General features: G+C 36.0%; 1 protein-coding gene across 2 annotated transcripts in view; it reads right to left on the bottom strand.

The window, feature by feature from the left end:
- The window catches only part of LOC149530201 (SET domain-containing protein), a 258,306-nt gene that overhangs the window by 224,995 nt on the left and 14,413 nt on the right, over nucleotides 1-18,898 (bottom strand). For both annotated transcript variants that reach the window (XR_016359071.1, XM_089811070.1), the window contains exons 2-4: nucleotides 17,492-17,582; nucleotides 12,549-12,723; nucleotides 12,197-12,302 (exon numbers count right to left, since the gene is read on the bottom strand). Coding sequence is in view for 1 of the 2 variants with exons in the window: in XM_089811070.1 (XP_089667196.1) it covers nucleotides 12,197-12,302; nucleotides 12,549-12,723; nucleotides 17,492-17,582 (372 nt within the window). In the remaining variant the exon portion in view is untranslated. The remainder of the gene's footprint in view (nucleotides 1-12,196; nucleotides 12,303-12,548; nucleotides 12,724-17,491; nucleotides 17,583-18,898) is intronic.

Genomic DNA, 18,898 nt, shown 5'->3' with positions numbered 1-18,898 from the left:
CCCTGCTTGCCCTTTTGCACGTTTGCCTTCTGTTTCAGCCCAGTTGCTGATTTTTTGTTCTACCAAGCTACCAAAGAACTTGCCAATTAGTGGATTGATCATGATGGTTCGGTAATTAGAAGGATTGTTTATATCTCCACTTTTGTGGAGTGGGATCACCACACTTGTTGTCCATTTTACAGGGAAACCTTCTCTATTGACATTGTTGAAAATCTTAGTGATGTGTGGGTGTGAGGGTTTCAACACCCCATTTTAGGTATTCAACTTGTAGCCCATCTATATCTTGTGCAGCTTTACTAGCAGCTAACCTCCTTATGCCTTGAATAATATCCTTTTCGCTGAAGAACCCCCCTGTAGTCTCTATTTGCATGGTTCTACGCTCTCCTAGATCACACTCGTAGAGAGTCTTGGCATATTCCAGCCACTTGGTTCCTATTATGTTGTTCTCTATCTGAGTTTTTCTCTACTGAAGCTCCTTCCAAAAAATTTTGGGGTTCTTTTTACCAAGATTAATCAACTCGATTCTTCTCTAGTTCACATACTCTTCTTTCTTCTTTTTAATCAGCTGATCATACTCCTTTCTACTTTCTCTATTCATGTTCATTTTCCAATTCCTTTTTGCCATTTTGCACTCTTCATCAAACCACGGATTGGCCGAAAAAGTGTTCTTGGCTTCTCTTGTGGCCCTAGATCTTTTACACTCCTCCAGTGCTTTAATGATAGTAAGAACAAGATTATCCTTGTCCATGAAATGTTGTTTATCAGACTCGAGATGGTTTCTCGGAACCCTGGACAGCTGCAAAAGAGAGTTTTGGAAAGTAGCATGGTTTTCTTGTGTCATTAAAACTTTGTCAATCGGAATCATCTTCCTCTTTTCTGAAGGTTTTGGGAGAATATGTCAATCTTTAAAGTGAGTGGCCACCCTTATCAAGAGGGGGTTATGATCAGATTTTAGCTCCATGGGGCAATCCTCTATCTCAAAGTTAATTATCTTTGCAACATAGTATTGCAAGCATATTACATAATCAACAACACTTTGTCCATTGTATCTTTTGCATGTGATTCCACCTGATTTAGGCCACTTTTCCATACCATTGCATATGACCATGTTATATAGGCAGCATAAACCTAGTAATTCAGCACCAAAATGATTTATCTTTCCCATGCTATCCCTTGAAGATCTTTCCCATTTTTGTATCCCTTCTTCTTCAAGCCAAACTGGGTCTCTGCTTTCATTGCAACTCTCCTTAAGATTGAGAGTTTGGTTGTTTGATGTTCTAGCATTGAAATCCCCTATTATCATTATTTCCCCTAAAGAGCTAAAGGCTGCTATGTCTTTTTTGAGTGCAGTGAACGGGTCTTCTCGATCCAGTCTATGCTTTTTATACATTTTGAGCCTTTTGGGGCAAAGTAACAAATTGCCACCCTTGTAGAAATCCGATTCTCTGTTATTTTTATCCAAATATACTGCTTGTTTACATCTTCTTTCTCTAAGTTTACAAATCTGCTCCAAGTTTCTTTTATTAAAACGGTGATGCCTCCATGCCCCTTACCATTATCTATCTTCTCATTCCATAGTGATACTTTCTTATACCCTTCAAAATCTAGAACCCTACATCCATCATGTTCATGAGTCTCGGTAAGCATAATGACGTCATTATCTTTAGCTATCGGCCCTAACCCAAGTCCTCTTCTCCAAGGATAACCTCTACAGTTCCAGCTAACTATAGTTAAATATTCCTGGGTGGGCCCGAGTTCCTATTTATTGCGTGTGATTTTGTCACTGATTTGGGCTTTGCCATTTTGTAGCCACGCCCACTTGCCATTTTCTCTTGTTATTTTCACTTTTTCCCATTCCTTCCTCCTTTCTTCTTGCTGAGTTACGGTGAGATCATCATCAAGATATATGTGTGTGCCTCTAAGAAACTTCCTCTTGCTGAAAATGTTGTTTTTATCCCTTGTATTCCTCATTGTCACTCTAACATGTCGATCTTTGCCTCCTCTAATCCATTTTCCGATTCTTTGTGCTTGTATGGTTGTTCCATGCCAGTCTAATTGTCTTTAAAGAAGTCTTTAACTAAATCCGTTGTTTTCTCCTGTTCTCCATAGTCTCGTAGTCCTTTGATGACGATATTTGCTGCTTTCTCATTTCTTTCTTTTTCCTCTCTAATCTGTCTCCGAACTTGTTTTTCTATGTTGTCAATAGGAGTGTTTGTTGGCCCCTTTACTATGTTAGCCCATGATCTAACTTCTTCAATTTGTTCTCTGAGTTGGTTCTCTTTTATTTCCATATTGGCCATGGCATCTTGTATATTTTTCATTTGCAGGTTTTTGTCTTCTTCCGTAGCCTCTCCTTCTCCCGTAGTACTTGTTGCTGTCCTCTTTTCCCCTACTTCTGTCTTTAACAATATTAATTCATACTCTCCTTTTTCCATATTAAATTGCAGTTTTGAATTTGTTCTCTAAGTGACTTGACCTTCGTTGCCAGTTTCCAATTATCCTCAATAACTCTTTTCATTGTGATACTTTCTATTTGGCTCCTCTCTTCAAGTGCCCACACCCTTTCCTTCATAGCTACCAAATCGTTCACAAAGATGTTTGGATACCACGTCATAGGTGTCCTTGTGGGGCTGTAATTATTTGGCAGCCCATCCTCCACTGTGTCTATCACCTGAGAATTATTTGTCTTCCCTTTACCGTTAATATCTCTGATATTATCAAACCGCTTAATTGTTTCAGAGATTTCAGTCAGCCTCAAACTTTGTTCCCCCTCCCTTGCGGTGTCTGGGGTTTGTGGAATCGGTTTCGGAAGTAAAGCTGCTAACTTCCCTCTTTTTGCATTTTTAAACTTTTGTATCTTTCTCCGCCTAATTATTCTTTTATATTGTTTGGCATTCACATAGATGTAGTTTCCTCCCGTGGGTGGTACGCTAGCTTGTGATAAGCTCAAAGTGTTTGTGTGTGAATTACCATTTGTCCCTCCAAGATTGAATGCACTCGTGTGTCCGGCTGAGGGTCCTGGAAGAATGAGGAAGCTCCCTTGATTCCACTTGATGATGATGCTGTGCATTAAACTATCCTTGTATGTCAGGTCCAAGCCACTGTTACCAGAGATGTCATTGTGTTTCGTAGCTTCTCCCAGACTTGTTTGCTGTTCTGCTATTACAGGTGCCCTGACTATCTGATTCTCTACCACCCTGTTACTGTCAGATCCTATGTTTTGCAAAGTGGACCCATCTAGTTCTGACTGTGCCTCTCTTATCTTTGGTTAATAAATCAATGATACTTGTACAAGTATCTTCTCTACAGATGTTTCTTTGATTACCCCATTTGTTCCTTCCATTAGGACCATATCGTTCTCACTATTGCCTTGTTATAGATTCTTTGTGGTGTTTTACCATTGTAAATTTACCAATGCCAGGAGAAGTAACAAAGGAAGCCGGAACAAGTGCATAATCAGATGTAAGAAAAAGGGGAAGGGCGTACCTGGGATCTGCCTATCTGCCTATTGGAGGCACATAATATTGTCTTCAAATGGAACCGAACTGGAACCCACTGAAAGAGAGGAACACCATAGCAGACAAAATCATCATCTAGAAGCCCACAAATATGGACCCACTAGCAATAACAAAGGCTTTAGCACTGGATGACTGGTCCCACCAGTTGCCAAGACTGCCGACCAAACCCATAAATCCGCCCCTGCACTGATCAGCTGATAGAGACCGCGTCCTTATTTCCTTTCCTCCCTCCTTATTTCCTGTCCTAATCCCATGCCTTGTGGACCCCGTGCCTCGTAGGTGTCTACTGATTGTAGATCGATATATGTAGCCCCTTTGTTTATTCAGTCCACTGAATCGACCACTGCATTTAGACCACTGAACACCTTTTTCCTTGGCTTTTTCAGACCACTAATCGAACTTGCTCTGACAAGTTCTCTCTCTGATTTTTCAGAGTGGCAACGGGGGAATTCCTTGGAATTTTTCAGAGTGACAAGTTCTCTCTCTGATTTGCTATGCCTTCCCCATCCATACCCAAAAGCAAACAAGCAATACCCAAGAAATTATGAAACAGAATATAGGCATGCCCTTGGATTGAAATGCATAGCCAAGTCTAGAAATTTACTCAAAACTTCCATATGCATCAAAATCATTAAAAGTAACAAGTCACAAAAAAACCTTGAAATCCAATGCAAAATACCATATAGAACTTCACCTTCACAAAATGTGGATCACCAAAGTCCAAGTAAACCGAACATACTCTTTGAATGAATGAGATATAGTGTGTCTTTCACCATTGAGACCAGACGAATTGCAAAGGTTTTATCCTAAACAACTCCAAGAAGAACTCCAAAGCTCGGTCCACACCATCTTTGTATGTGTGAAACCACAAATGAAGAATTGAGAGGCTAAACTCCAAAAAATATAGCAAATTATTAGGGCATTTCAAGTATTTAATTATTTTGTTCTCCTGAAAACACCCCCATTAAAACCTTTTTAAAATTATCTTTTGACCCCCACAGCGTACATGTTGGTGAACAGATTTATCATCGAAGAAAGTATTCACAGATTATTGATTCTGTGCCCCTTTAACAAGAAAAATCTATTCCCAACAGTTGACTCAGTCACTCACAACTGAACTCTTTGCATTTACAGGTGCAGCTCCCTCTAAAAAATAATACATTCAACTTTTATTGAATTAGAAAGAACAATTTATGACAACGCTTTTAACCACAAAACATTTTAAAGGCATGAGCATCCAATCATAACCATGAATATAAATACCAAAAGTAAGAGGCATTTTACAGAATTAAACCTATTGACTTAACATTCCCATATATTGACTTAAACCATGAAAATGAATAGCGAAAAACACAAATCGATGTTAGATATGATCTAGCTTCTACTGAAACCAAATGCATGTAGTCAGAAACCAGCAGATTTTTAGAGTAACAACAATTTGTTCCAAAATCCAACAGATTTAAGTCTTCACTATTAACTTCAATACTATAAAAAACAGAACTTTTCATCAACAATAATCAAAATTTCTCCTCAAAACAGAGTGTCGACCCTATCAAAGTCTTTAATTGAAATATTTATAGCCACGTCGTACATAATCAGTTTTTAGAACTAACTCCCGTAGGAGTAACCGTTGAAGCAGCTACCAAACTATAAGGATTAAAATAGTAAAATAAAATAAAAGCCATATTGGTTATCAGTCTACAAGGGAAGTCGTTCAATTAGCGGCTGGGGCAGAGGAGTTTGTGGGCTGTTCTTGAGTCGACGAAGTTCCACATGTGCTCTCCTAATCCTTGTATGCTACCGCAAAACCTGCAGGATTTGCTGATGTGGCAACCCAATGTGTGCTATCTATTGCTTCCACAAGTCTTTGTATTTGCGGATTTGCAATACATTTGTCTCGTGCATTTCCAAGTCATCCCGACATATGATCAGAATGGAGTCTACTCATGACACCTTAGAGAAGTCGCCCATGGAGATGACTTTAGCCTCTTTAATACTCCGTATCTTTGCTCAGAGTTATGTAATCATCTCTTCACGTGTTCTAATGACCTTCTCATCATTCCAGATTAATTGGACATCGATACATTTCATATCATTATGCATGATGTCTTTGATACAATTCAATTCTTCCAAGAGTTTGGATGACTCTTCCATTCCCTGTACAATGACTGTGTTTCTCCATTCCACATTGACTTTCGAAACATGCAATATGTTATCTTTCAGCCCCGACACTGGCTTTTCTACTAGGACCTTCATGACACTATAAACCTGGACCTCTTCCATTTGTGTCACTTCTTCCGCCCACTCTCTTTTTTCTTTCTCCCATGATGTTAGTTCTGCTTCAAGCTCTTCAATAACTACTAAAGCATCCTTGTGAGTCACGCTCAGGTTGTTGATGCAGTTGGTTCCTTCTCAGGTAACAAAATCCAGCCAATCACCAAAAGTCTTAGATAATATTTTGTCCAATTTTGGTCTAGAAGCTTTCGGTTAACAAGTGATTTCACATCAATAGTTGTTGGGACCTCAAATAGAGACAATGGATTAGGGGGTTGTATGGTGTGTGTATTCTGCCATATGTCTCATCGTTTGCTTTATCTCTTTCGCGTCTTTCCAATCCTTCTAGATCCTTGAAGATATCCTTTCCATTTCTTTTTTATTTGGTGCTCCTGCTTGTGGCTTCTACCCTTGTTGTATGCTTTCAGTCCCTCAAACCCTTATGGTCTCTTGTTGGACATTAGTAAATTTATCTTATCTTATTAGTAGACTCAAAGAGCTTCATGTCCATTGCCCTGGTAGCTAGCCAAGATCGGCTTTTTGAATCTTGAAATCTTCCAAGGATACTTCATCATAGCTTTTATCTGTGGTGGGCTTGAATATGTCTGCTATCCAGGGCCCCATGTCTTCAACTAATTCCAACATAGCCTTGACCTTGGGCTTTTTTCCCTTAGGAGTTTTTCCCAGAAACTTGCTCAACATATCTTCAACAAAAACTGATTCCAGACGATATTGCGTTTCCTTCTAACAAGGAGTTCAAACCATTTGGGTGTGCTCGAAGTGCCCTTATTCTGAAGCGTATGAAAATCAGAGGAGCTTACCAAGGCTAATACACCAGGGGAGGTGGGAAGAGCCTCTGTATGTTCACCTCCTCTTGTTGCTACTTCAACTGAGCTTCCACGTTCGAGTTCTCCATGGGCTCAGTACTCTCTTCTGTCGAATCCAAATCTACTAGAATTTTTACACCTATAGATTGTATATTCTCCTTCTGATTCCTGGAACAAGTAACTCGGGCAACGGGTTGTATTTAATGCAGGGGTTGTTTCTTTGCAAGCAGTTGATTTCTAATTCGGTTTGACATGCAAGGGGACATTTAATAATTTCATCATTACAAACTGGGGGAGTTTCCGAGCTTGATTGCATTAGCTTTTGCTGACTAGTTGCTTTAGCATTATCTAAAGCCCCAATCTTTCTTTCCCTCAACCACTTTTTTGTCCTTTGTATAACATTGAAGATTCGGAATTGCACATTATCTTCTTCCTTCTTGCTCGATTCCAACTCGCTCTAAGTGTTGAGGGTCTAATACCTTTTCATCCTTTGCTTCTTGTACACCATCAATGTTCATTTGTAGCCTAAGTGTGATAATTTGCCTCAAAATGAACCTAGACCAAAGACTTCTTCCTACTTCAAATCCGTCAACACAGTCAACCCAAAAACCTTCCAACTGGCATTGATGCATGAATTCCGAGGCTATGTTGAAATTAACTCCTACAAAGCCCTTACTATTGAGCTTAAGCCTGACCTAGTAGGGGTTCAAAATCATCATTCTCAATCCAGAGTCCAAGTTCAAGGCGTCTTGTACTAATTTGCAGTGGTAGTGCCCTAGGTCGACAAGGCAGATGACACTTGAACCTTTCTTGGCTTTGAACTTTTCTCTACATGGAAGAGTTGACTGCAGACTTCAATCAATACATATTTATCCAGACAATACCTCGATAACCTTAATGGTTCTTAATCAAATCCTACTACCCTAAGATAAGTGAATTTTGGAAACTACATTAACTAGCTTTTGTGTACAGAAATTAGCTACATAGCTTCTTCAAAAAATATCTTATTCTCTTTCCCTTGCAACTCGAAAACCATGCATGCTGAGAAAACGTTGTGAACCCGTTTGAAGTTTTCAAGATTTTTCTGTTGCTGCAAGTTTGGGCAAGGATTTATACCACTAGTGTTATTAGGAGTTGATACTCAAGACATCATGAATTGGAGATTGATAATTATTTCAGCGATATTATCAATTAGAGAACCTAGAGACAAAGTTATGGCTTGGTAGGGGGCATTTTAAGTGAATGCCAGAGAGATTATTATACTCTCTAGAGGTAGCATATACTGTAGTGGTTAATCATATGCATATGTGAACGAGATAAGAGGCTTGGATAGAGGTGAGATCTTTTCCAAGTATAATTGTTGATGGGTTTACCCATTAATAGAGATCCCAGAGGCCTTCGGAAGATCCTCTCAATGAGATTGTTGCTTAGTTGAGAATTCTTCTCCTCAGAGGGTTAAGCAATCTTGTTAGGGTTTCCTCCTAAGGATTAGTTGGGTTTAACATAGGGTTAGTATTTAGTTTATTGAATAAATGTTTATATATATATATATACACACTAAGTTACCAGGGTTTGCCCCTAGACACCCCCGACCAACCCAAGTTCGAACTAGTCTGTGGTTTGGGTCCAGTGCATTGGGTGGTTCAAGCAGAGTTTGATTTTTCCCTGATGGTTTGAACTGCTTGGAACCCAATTCGAACCCAAGCAAACCATGCTGAAAACCGGCGAACCAAAGTTCGAACCACATGAATTGTGGGCACTTTGGACAACAGAAAAGTGGTTTTTTTGCAAAAAGTTAACTTTTTGGTGTCCACAACCCCAAGAAGCAAAAGAAGATGAAGATTGAAGAACATAGAATATTAATAGATTTTTATTCCATTAGTTGAACAATGAATGTGAAACAATGATACTTGAACTTGATGCTATGATTTATTTCTAATGATTTGAATCTTTAATGTTGAACTTGTTACTTGAACTATATAATGGTATGATCTCGATGATTACAAGTTTATGGTGCTTTTGTTGTTTAAATGTGTTTATGCTACTATGCTACATTCTAATTTTAACTCATGCTTCATAAATATGTATATGTATATGTGTGTATGTGTATATATAAAAAATTTACATGTTTTTGTACTAACGAACCCAAACCCCTTTCCAAAATTTTAACAAACTTGCGAATCGGTTCTCAAACTTTGAACTTGGAACCGAACTCGAACTTGTAACTTAGTATGTGTGTGTATGTGTATATATGTATATATATATATATACACATACTAACACTTGTTATAGGTTTTAGCATCAAAATACTCAACCTAGATGAGGGAACATTACAGCAGTGAGCCTTTGTATAAATCAAATTTAAATGATGTTTCTATTTATGAGAATTAGCTTCTCCATGGTCTTTAACTATATGAATGGTGTAAGATTTTTCCGGATTTATTAAGCTTACGAAAATTGTTTTATAATAACTGATACACCCCCCCAAGCACTGCCAACATGGACACCATATCTTTCTTTTTACTGGAATTTGCATATTCTCCACTTTTTTGAAAATTTCCAACATATTTAGTAGAATGACCGAGTGGTTGACAATTTTCAATGAGTACTCAACAACTCAAAGCCTTTGACACATGTCATACATTGATTTCTTGGCCATTGGTTTTTGCATTCAAAAAAATTATGAAAATGTTGTGCATCGTGAGGACACTACCCTCAAACCCTTGCAAGGGATACTTATTACAATAATAGATATGTCGTCTATTATTAGTTAATGGTTATCTATTGTAAATATCTAATTAAGCTCTATTTTGCTTTCGTTTTTTGCTTTCTCTAGAATAGAATGTTTCTATTCTTTACGATCATTTCCTAAGGAAACATCGTCTCATTCTTTTGTATAAATTGACCGTCTGGTCTCTATTAGAATGACCGAGTGGTTGACAATTTTCAATGAGTACTCAACAACTCAAAGCCTTTGACACATGTCATACATTGATTTCTTGGCCATTGGTTTTTGCATTCAAAAAAATTATGAAAATGTTGTGCATCGTGAGGACACTACCCTCAAACCCTTGCAAGGGATACTTATTACAATAATAGATATGTCGTCTATTATTAGTTAATGGTTATCTATTGTAAATATCTAATTAAGCTCTATTTTGCTTTCGTTTTTTGCTTTCTCTAGAATAGAATGTTTCTATTCTTTACGATCATTTCCTAAGGAAACATCGTCTCATTCTTTTGTATAAATTGACCGTCTGGTCTCTATTAATAACAAGCAAGTATTTACCAATTACTTCTGTAATAATACTAACCCAAGACCTCACTAGGGACATTGCCTCGAGGCCCCTATCAAGTTTTGAGTTGAAAGTGGCTCAAGATCTAGGGTTCAATCTCAACAAACAGGGAGAGCTTCAAAACATAGAAGACATCTGTTCTTAAAATTAATAATAATTTTTAAAATTTTAACTATGTTGTATCCAATCTGCTCAAATATTTAGGTGAAAACCACATTTTATTGAGGATGTTCAAATTAAATACTTTTATAAATTAATACTATATTAACTCTATACTCTTTATTTATAATATTAATATTACACATTAACATTTGAAATTTATTTCCTTTATTTAGAATTTTAGTTTTTAACTATGTATTAGCTTCATTAATATTGTGTAGGGCTTTAAAAAAAAAAATAACATAAAAACTTTAGGAAATATGTATAGTGGCTCTAATACACTTATTTGTAAACTACAAGTATACATGTTATATATGTTTTTTATACAAATGAACCCAACTCACCAAAAACCCTTGCCAAATCCATTAATCGAATCCGTGAACCCTAGCCAAGATCCAAACCAGAATTGGCAACTTAAAATTTATTAGTATTTAAACACAGCCTTCACCTTAGGAAGCTTGCACTTAAGCAATAACCACTTACTTGAACCAGAAGTTCTGCTACAACCTTCACATGAAGAATCTGGCTGTTAGGCAATCACCACTTACTTGAACGAGCAGTTCTGCTACCTTCCAAAGAAGGCTGCACTTTCAGGAGCCTAATGAGCTGAATTTTACATCCCAAGTGTCTGGATCACCTAAACATACCTTTGCCCCTATAGATCGTCTACATTGTTTGTCGTCATCCATATTTAGCAGAAGGCAATGAGAAATTATCATCTGGAAGTTTCTCATTTGAGAATATTGACACCATATTTTTACGAACACTTCATTATCTAATTTGACCAGTATTGTTCCTTTCTAATTTCTCACAGATAGGGAATATCTCATACTTGTCTTATTATTTCAGAATGTCATTTTATTGGAGGAGTTTCTTTTACAGCAATTTTTTTATATACAGATATGTTTTCCCTTTCTTTGAATGTTTTAAAAAAAAATTGATTCTGTGTTGTGTGAACAGAACCCTAACATGTCTTTTACAGCAGGCCAACAAAGTTAAACAGGCTTTTAAAGATTAATGGATATAAATAAGTACCACACAATATTGATGACAAATTGTAAAAGCTCTAACAAGTTAACAATATAGGAACCGTATTAAACACAATGCTTCTTACTATCTAATATCATCAAAATCAGTTATAATCATCAACTTCATCTTCCCACATCTCAGGAGTTCAAATCTCACTAATGACATATGACCTGTGAGTCATCGAAAATTTCAAGAGAAGTGAGAAAGATATTAAATTAGTATTTACAGTAATCAAAATAGCTAAATGGGATGAAAAAGCCAGTGGATGCTTGAAAGAAATCTTATAAAACCATTATTATGGTTTAAAAATTTTACTTCCAAAAGCGATCCATTCAAAATTAAGTAAATTTTAAAATTCCTGAACCCTAACCCTAAAGAAAAAACTTGATCCACCTTTGCTCATTAATTTTCTTCTCTAAATGTGAAAAAACAAGCCGAAGAGTTAGTTTTCTAAAATATCAAAACCTCCTTTCTTTAATTTGGGAAACAATAAGGAAATTGGTGGTGGTTATGCTTAATCAGGGTTAATTTCAGTTTTTTCAAGAGTAATGCTATCATGCTGAACCGTGGCAGTAATCTGCAAATTTGTTACCGAAACTTACAGATCTGTACCTGCAATCAGTCCCTCCTATACAGATTGCCACAGCACAAATATATTTTGCTAGTTTTCCCTACATGAGGCATCAGTTCATCCCCACAACATCACACCTTACTCTGTGACTGGGTTAGTTTGTTTCACATAAACAACCTATAGACCATGATATGCATTTGTCATTACTGTGCCTGTGCTTATATTTTCACTACTGATATTTTTACCTCGTAGGAACAAGATTTCTATGGTGCAATTGGTTGATGCAATTCCTTGTTCTATCTTTAGTCGCTGAGCATTTCAGTTCTGTGGACCTCCTTCCCCAGTCAGTAAAGGACAGTTCTAAATTTTCATTCTATGTTTTCCAGCTTTTTGTTAAGTGTTCAAAACATACAATTCCCTTTATTGCCTCTTAGTTTGATTTTGCATTAAGAGACAGCCTGGTGAAGATCAACGTTAAAGTTCCAATAAAAGCAATGTAACTCGCATGATCAAAAGATGTACCTGCAACTTGGCTGCATGATAGAGCGCAGTACCCTTTAGCTCTGAGAATTCATCTTCTGTAAACCAAAGTGGAGTACCAAATGTTGAAGGAAGCATATCGAGGTACCTGTTTTTTCCAAATGAAAATCAAGGAAAAGCCTATCTAGATGCCTTTTGGGAATGTCCATTGTAGGAGCATCTTCATTTTTAAACTGTATCTGTTCATTTGCCAGGTTTACTCCCCTTTCTCTTCCCTCAATCTCGTCATCCTTGTAAATGAGAACTAATGAAAGGCCATAGATACTATAAAAGTACAAATAAACAAGCATCTTATGAGTACATAAGGGAAAATTGAATACACTCTTAAAGATACGGTGACCAAAACGAAACTTCACGGGCACGCTCCACAAGTAAAAAGATAATTATAAGGAAACGATCATCAATATCTCCTTCTTCAAATAGCTTCCCATACTCTGATCCTAAAGAAGAATCTTGAAGTATAGTCATTGGAGTGATGGCTAATTTAAGTGGAGCCACAAGGAGTACACCTGTACAAACATAAACCAGTTATTTTGTATTCCAAAGATAGTCTCTGAAAAAAAATGGATCAAGAAAATAGTTCTTGATATGTTCACAGTAATTATTTGTTGTCCAAATCTGTCATTATTTTTACATTTTTTGCTAATATGATTGTTGCATAAGTTTAAGTGTAATCTGCACCACAGACAATATGTAATTTTTCATTTTAAATGAAAACATAAAATAGTGATCTAAAAAGAAAGAAAATGGTTGAGAAGCAAGCGCCATTGTTAACCAGACAGAACAATTTGGTAAATCTTGCTGTAAAACGGTCTAGAGTCCATAGTATTAGAGCAGCAATACAGTACTCTATCTTGGCTAGTTATGTCCATGGTTGAAATTTTAAATACTAATTTCCATGGACTTTTCTTTGCTACCAATGTGATTCTGAGCATGTTTTTTTTTCAAGCCCAAAAACAATAGGATGGGTTCCAATTTTGAATGTATATAACTTCAGCATACATGAGTAAAACTTTACCAAATTGTAACTTCTCTATTGGTACAAGATAAAAATCTATAACTTAGAAAACATAATCGGAGAAAAAACTGAAATTTGAAAAAAAAAAGCTTAACTAGAATATCATAAATTCATATAACTTCTCTATTGGTACAAGATAAAAATCTATAACTTAGAAAACATAATCGGAGAAAAAACTGAAATTTAAAAAAAAAAACTTAGCTAGAATATCATAAATTTATATTATAATTAATGATTTAGGTCAAATAATTTCTATTACAGGCCCTTTTAAAATGTTATTTCAACTTTATGCAAACCTCCGTTTGGTTAATCCTAGATGGCCCCATAAATCAAACTTATTCCTAGAAATGTCCAAGGCATTTATGAAACGTTTCCAGGGAATGCCACAATTATAAAGAACCCACCACACTTCAATGAAGAACCAAGACTAGAGAAGTATTAAAATAACTAGAGAATCTGTGTTGCTCCTAATCATGTGCATGCATTCCCTTGAGCTGCAAAATCTAGAGATGTAAACTATAAGGTGTTGTCATTTGACACTGTTTGAGCTTATCAAGGATGTGTTCGGTCCACTTCCACTTCATGGTCTCTTGGGTGCACAATGGCACGGGGATTTTGTAAGGCTACTGCTAAATAGAGTGATCCAATTATGGATAAGTGTAGGAAAAGAAGTAATCAGATGATGATGATTGAAAGGTATTTATCCTCTTTAAGTATCTTATGGTATCAACTGGTTGCATCTTTTACTTGGGAGTAGTCACATCCTTTTCTTAATTGCATCTTTCCATTACTTAAATTAATAGTGTTATTGTTCTTGATCGAAGCCTTTGCATTACTAATTATCAGAGTTGCCGAAAACTCCTCTGTCCCTCCTTGGGCGCACATATCCCCGTATCTGATACTGCCCGGATACATGTTGAATATTGTACCCATGTCTGCCTAAAAAAACTTGATTTTCTAACCATGCCAAATACTATGAGATTTGAATTTTTAAAAGATTTGACGTAAATATTCCCAAAATTGATTTTTTAAAAACTCTATTAAAGTTTTTTTTTTAAAATGGTTTAACAAAACCTGCACCAAATGAGAAAGACAAATAAAATGTTTTTCTATTTCAGCAACCCATTTTTTGGGTTATCTTCTAATGCAACTCTACTATGTTTACATATTGTGAAGTGATAAATTAACTTGTAAATATTTATGTGTCAATATTGCTTTTGAAGTAATGAAAACCTCCTATAATAACTTAAAAACTATGTTAAATACATGCGCATGTGTTATTTATTAATGTTCTGTCCAGCCGTATCCATATTGGTAGTCTTAAAAAATGGCCGTATCCATACCCAATACCGTATCTGTATTTGTATCCGTATATGTATCCATGCAACTTTGCTAATTATAATTGCTGCCTTAGTCTATTTAATTCACTTGAAATCAGTTCACCTTTCCTTTGCAATAGAAATGGTATGCTTCTTCATGTTTACCATAACCATTCTTCTCTTATTCAAACTAATTAATCTGTCTTCCAAATCGATACTGATTCATGGATACTTCAGCAATAATAATAATCGGATTACCTTAAAATGTTGTTTGCTTGGTCAATGTCGACATCAAATTTCATGTATTACTCAATTCAACATTTTGAGTGCTTGTCACATTATATTCGATATGATGATGCTAGTTGTTTATGCTTGCATGATGTGAGCCTAAGGTGACAAGAATATATATAAATTGATGATGCAGTCTCCAATTCTCCTCAATCAAGAATTATGGAAACCTGTTTACAAAATTAGTTGTCTTTATCGTCTAATACAATTATTAACCTTTGGAGGAATATTATCTTATGACTTAGCTTAACTCAAAACCCTAAGCATATGAAGGGATGACCATTTCTTGGGCATACTTGATCGTTTGGCTTAATGTATGGATTTGTCAATGGCTGTCATGTCCCCTATTGAGAACTTTCATATTTCCTCTGAAATTCCTAATCACTATAATACTGTGCACTTAGAAATGACTATTTGTAATGTTCCCAATTAGAAGAATGTCAAATCCTTATTTATCTTTACATTTTTTTTAGTTATTATGTAATGATTACTATCCTCTTTTTATATAATCCCACTTTACTAGTGCTCCTAATTATAAGTATATCCCATCTATTGTCTACTGTGATTGACAACAATAACTTTTATAATCCTTCATCTTCTATAAGATTTATAGCAATCATCATTCATAACTTATTATCCTTTCTTCTGAAGAGTATTAAATATTTGTCGATGTGTTCATATCTTTTGTTATATATTCTAATATATCATTCCCTCATATCTGTCCTCTTCTTATTCAAATGATTTTCCATATAATAATCACATCCCTTTTATTGATTGCTGGCTGGTGGGGCAGGTATAATAGCTCTTTCTATTCCTTGATCATGCCTTGGTATATCGATTATTGTTCATAAAAATATTTCATTTCTCTTCCCTTATACAAGTTCAACCTTCTTGGTTATCTTGGATAACACATGGTCTCAGTTATAATATTTTACATATGTTTTAATTACTATTTTTTGTTGCTTCTTGTGAATTGGTCAATTGTGACATGCCTTACATGAGAGAGAGAGAGAGAGAGAGAGACAGAATTTTTAAACACGCGAAACAACATGAGAGAGAGAGAGAGAGACAGAATTTTTAAACACGCGAAACAACATGAGAGAGAGAGAGAGAGAGCAAACATCAACATGGAGAACACCAAATATCACATGGAAAAACCTTTTGAGTAAAAATACACAGTAGATCAATAGGTTTCATCAAACAAATGGGTACCGACCCAGTTTACAAGAGCACCAACCCTCCTCCAAGCACCAACTTGGTTCAGCTGAAGCACTAACTTCAGTTTATGCACCAACTAAAATGTACTGAAACTTAATAACTCTTTTCTATCACACAGCACTTCAATCACCATACGAAAATTACACAGATCCTGCTGAAACAGTTCTTGACTACTTATCTGCAGCACTTTGAAAAAAAAAACCAAAATATATCTCATACCAAAATGAAGACAGCGATTAACAGCAGAAAAATAATTTTAAAAGCCTTAACATGTAGCATACATGCTTGTCTCCATAAACTCTTAAGGAATGGCTGAAGTATTTCTCAAATACTTTAGAATTCAAACCCATTCATTTTTTAATGCAAAATGTTACATAGTCGTCACCATAAATAAGCCACCGAATCAATGAAAAGTAGCTGTCAAATGCCCCACACACAATCTCTGAAATTGTCACACAAAAAAGGATAAATGAATTGGTTCCAAATACAATAGCCAAGCATCCAATTCTAACACTGTCTGAACACCTGCAGCCGCAATACACCAAAAAGGGATTAATTCATTACAATAGAGGCTGTCACTAAAGAGAATATGACCATGGACTATTCAACGCCCCATATGACCACATCCAGCAGCAACTGCCAATACATTTATTGTCTTCACTTTTGAAATCAATGACAAAATATTCAACATTCTCCACCTCAAAAACCTCAAGAGTCTAAGACATACTGCACAAAATGTCCTTAGTTCCACTAAATTCTCAAATGCCTTCTCTTAATAAAAGCAACCCTTACAACATGCCACTGAACAAAAAAAAACATGGGGTTGACATGAGAATCAAGGCACCATCAATGGAATAAAGGGTTTTTACTAAATCCGACATCATTTGTGAAACCCAAACCAAAAGAAAATTACATTGAAGCAGGAGAATCTATATAAGACCTTGCGATAGTTTAGACTATATATATATATATGTGTGTAGAGGTAAAGAAATACGCCAGGCAGGTTTTTTAGAGTATTGGGAAAAGCCTCCGTAGCTCCTTATCTGAATTTTAGCCCAACCATACAACTCCTCTCCCTTTAATTCATAATAATTTTCATGCACGTGGTGGATTCAATGATTTTGTAATTATGGGGATAGGACTTCTGATGGGGAATTGTAATTTCAAGAAGAATTTGGAGGATAGGTTACTTTTGTGCAAGAGCTCGTGACGAACAAGTCAAGGACATTTTATTTGTCTATATCATAACATGAATAAAGTAGAACAATTGGAAGAGGACAAATTGAGTACCATATTTCTCACATTTTTTCCTCTAATTCACATTCCATCATTTTATGTTATCTCTGTTTACAGTCGTCAATAATGAGACTACTTAACCATCCCAACAAGATGAAAATCATCTGCACTAAAATATATTAGTTCCGGAAAATTTACCTCCACAAATATTACTCGCAGAAAATAAACCAAATCCTTCTTCTGAATTACAAGGCCTAATCTTGCAACCATGCAGCTGGACTCCATTCACCTGTTCAAGGGAAACACTTGCCCTAATAAGCTTCAAATCATTAACTATGAAAAAAAAGGAAAATTAGATGTGCTAACGAAAACTGCTTACATATCTATAGCAGTAGATACTAAAAGATGTATTCCATAAGGCATATTCTTTCATAAGATTAATTCCACAAGCATATAATTCAGCCATCTTTTACTTCCCATGTTTATACTTTAATTCCCAAACTAAAAAGATGCCCTAGCATGCTTGGCCTTAGCTACACCCCAACTAGGCATCAACTGCATTTATAATTTGATTTGTCTACCAATCTTTCAAAATATTTCAAAAGAACGTGCAACCACAATGGGTGTCATCAAGCTTTATGATTTAAGTCTTTTACCAGCAGCATGTAAGAGGAAGTTTTGGCAATGTACAGATTATGATGTTTTGTATTGGTGCAACTGCCAAGTTTTTGAGTCAAACACAACCCATATTGCATTAGTAGCAGTTCACGCAAACCCATCACTCGTGAGCATGAATGATACACTCAAACTTACCAAATCCAAATGATGCTCACAAGAGTGATACATGAGGACTTTTTAGGAGGTCTTTTCAATACTACTACAACTCAATTATGCTTAAGCATAGAGTTTCCCCCAAGATCAAACCTACTTAATTTTCTATCACACTTGCAAAACCTTCAACATGTGTTGTTACTTACAAACAAAACTGTGGTTAAGTGCACTACTTGAATTGAAGTAGTACTAGTATGGGTGAACTCCAAGAAAGACTAGATGCTTCCCCTTGTGAGCATCATTTAGATGTGATAAGTCATGAGAGAAAATCTAGTGAACCAACACTTAATCACCTTGCCTAATAATATATTTCTTGAGTTTAGTGGTAGCTGTAAGATAGATCCTACCTTATGTAAAATCTCTGCATTAGTCGACTCTTCTCATGCCATCAAGATATCTCTCAAGTTCTCCTCCTTGTTGTTCTCTATCTATGTTCAGCTGCTTCTGTGTGAGTACAGTTCTCATATTCTTCTATGTTGTACATTGTTATATTGTGATAACAATTTTCTTTTATCTATGATGAAATTGGATATTGACATTATCTTTATTTTGCAGCAAAATGCACTTGTCATCAGAAGGCACTCTAAGGTTCTCTCTCTTGCTAAGAGGGAGTGTTGAGTTCAGTAGTAGAGGTCCTGCCTTATGTAAACTCTCTACATTGGTTGACTCTTCTCATGCCGTCAAGATATCTCTCAAATTCTCCTCCTTGTTGGCGTTCTCTATGTTCAGCTAATTTGGGTGAGCACAGTTCTTATATTCTTCCTCTCGATCCAT

The sequence above is a fragment of the Cupressus sempervirens genome, chromosome 11 (genome assembly GCF_028749045.1).
Source record: "Cupressus sempervirens isolate cs-2001-9-10 chromosome 11, ASM2874904v1, whole genome shotgun sequence".
NCBI lineage: Eukaryota > Viridiplantae > Streptophyta > Pinopsida > Cupressales > Cupressaceae > Cupressus > Cupressus sempervirens.
This window is presented reverse-complemented; position numbering and strand designations above follow the sequence as displayed.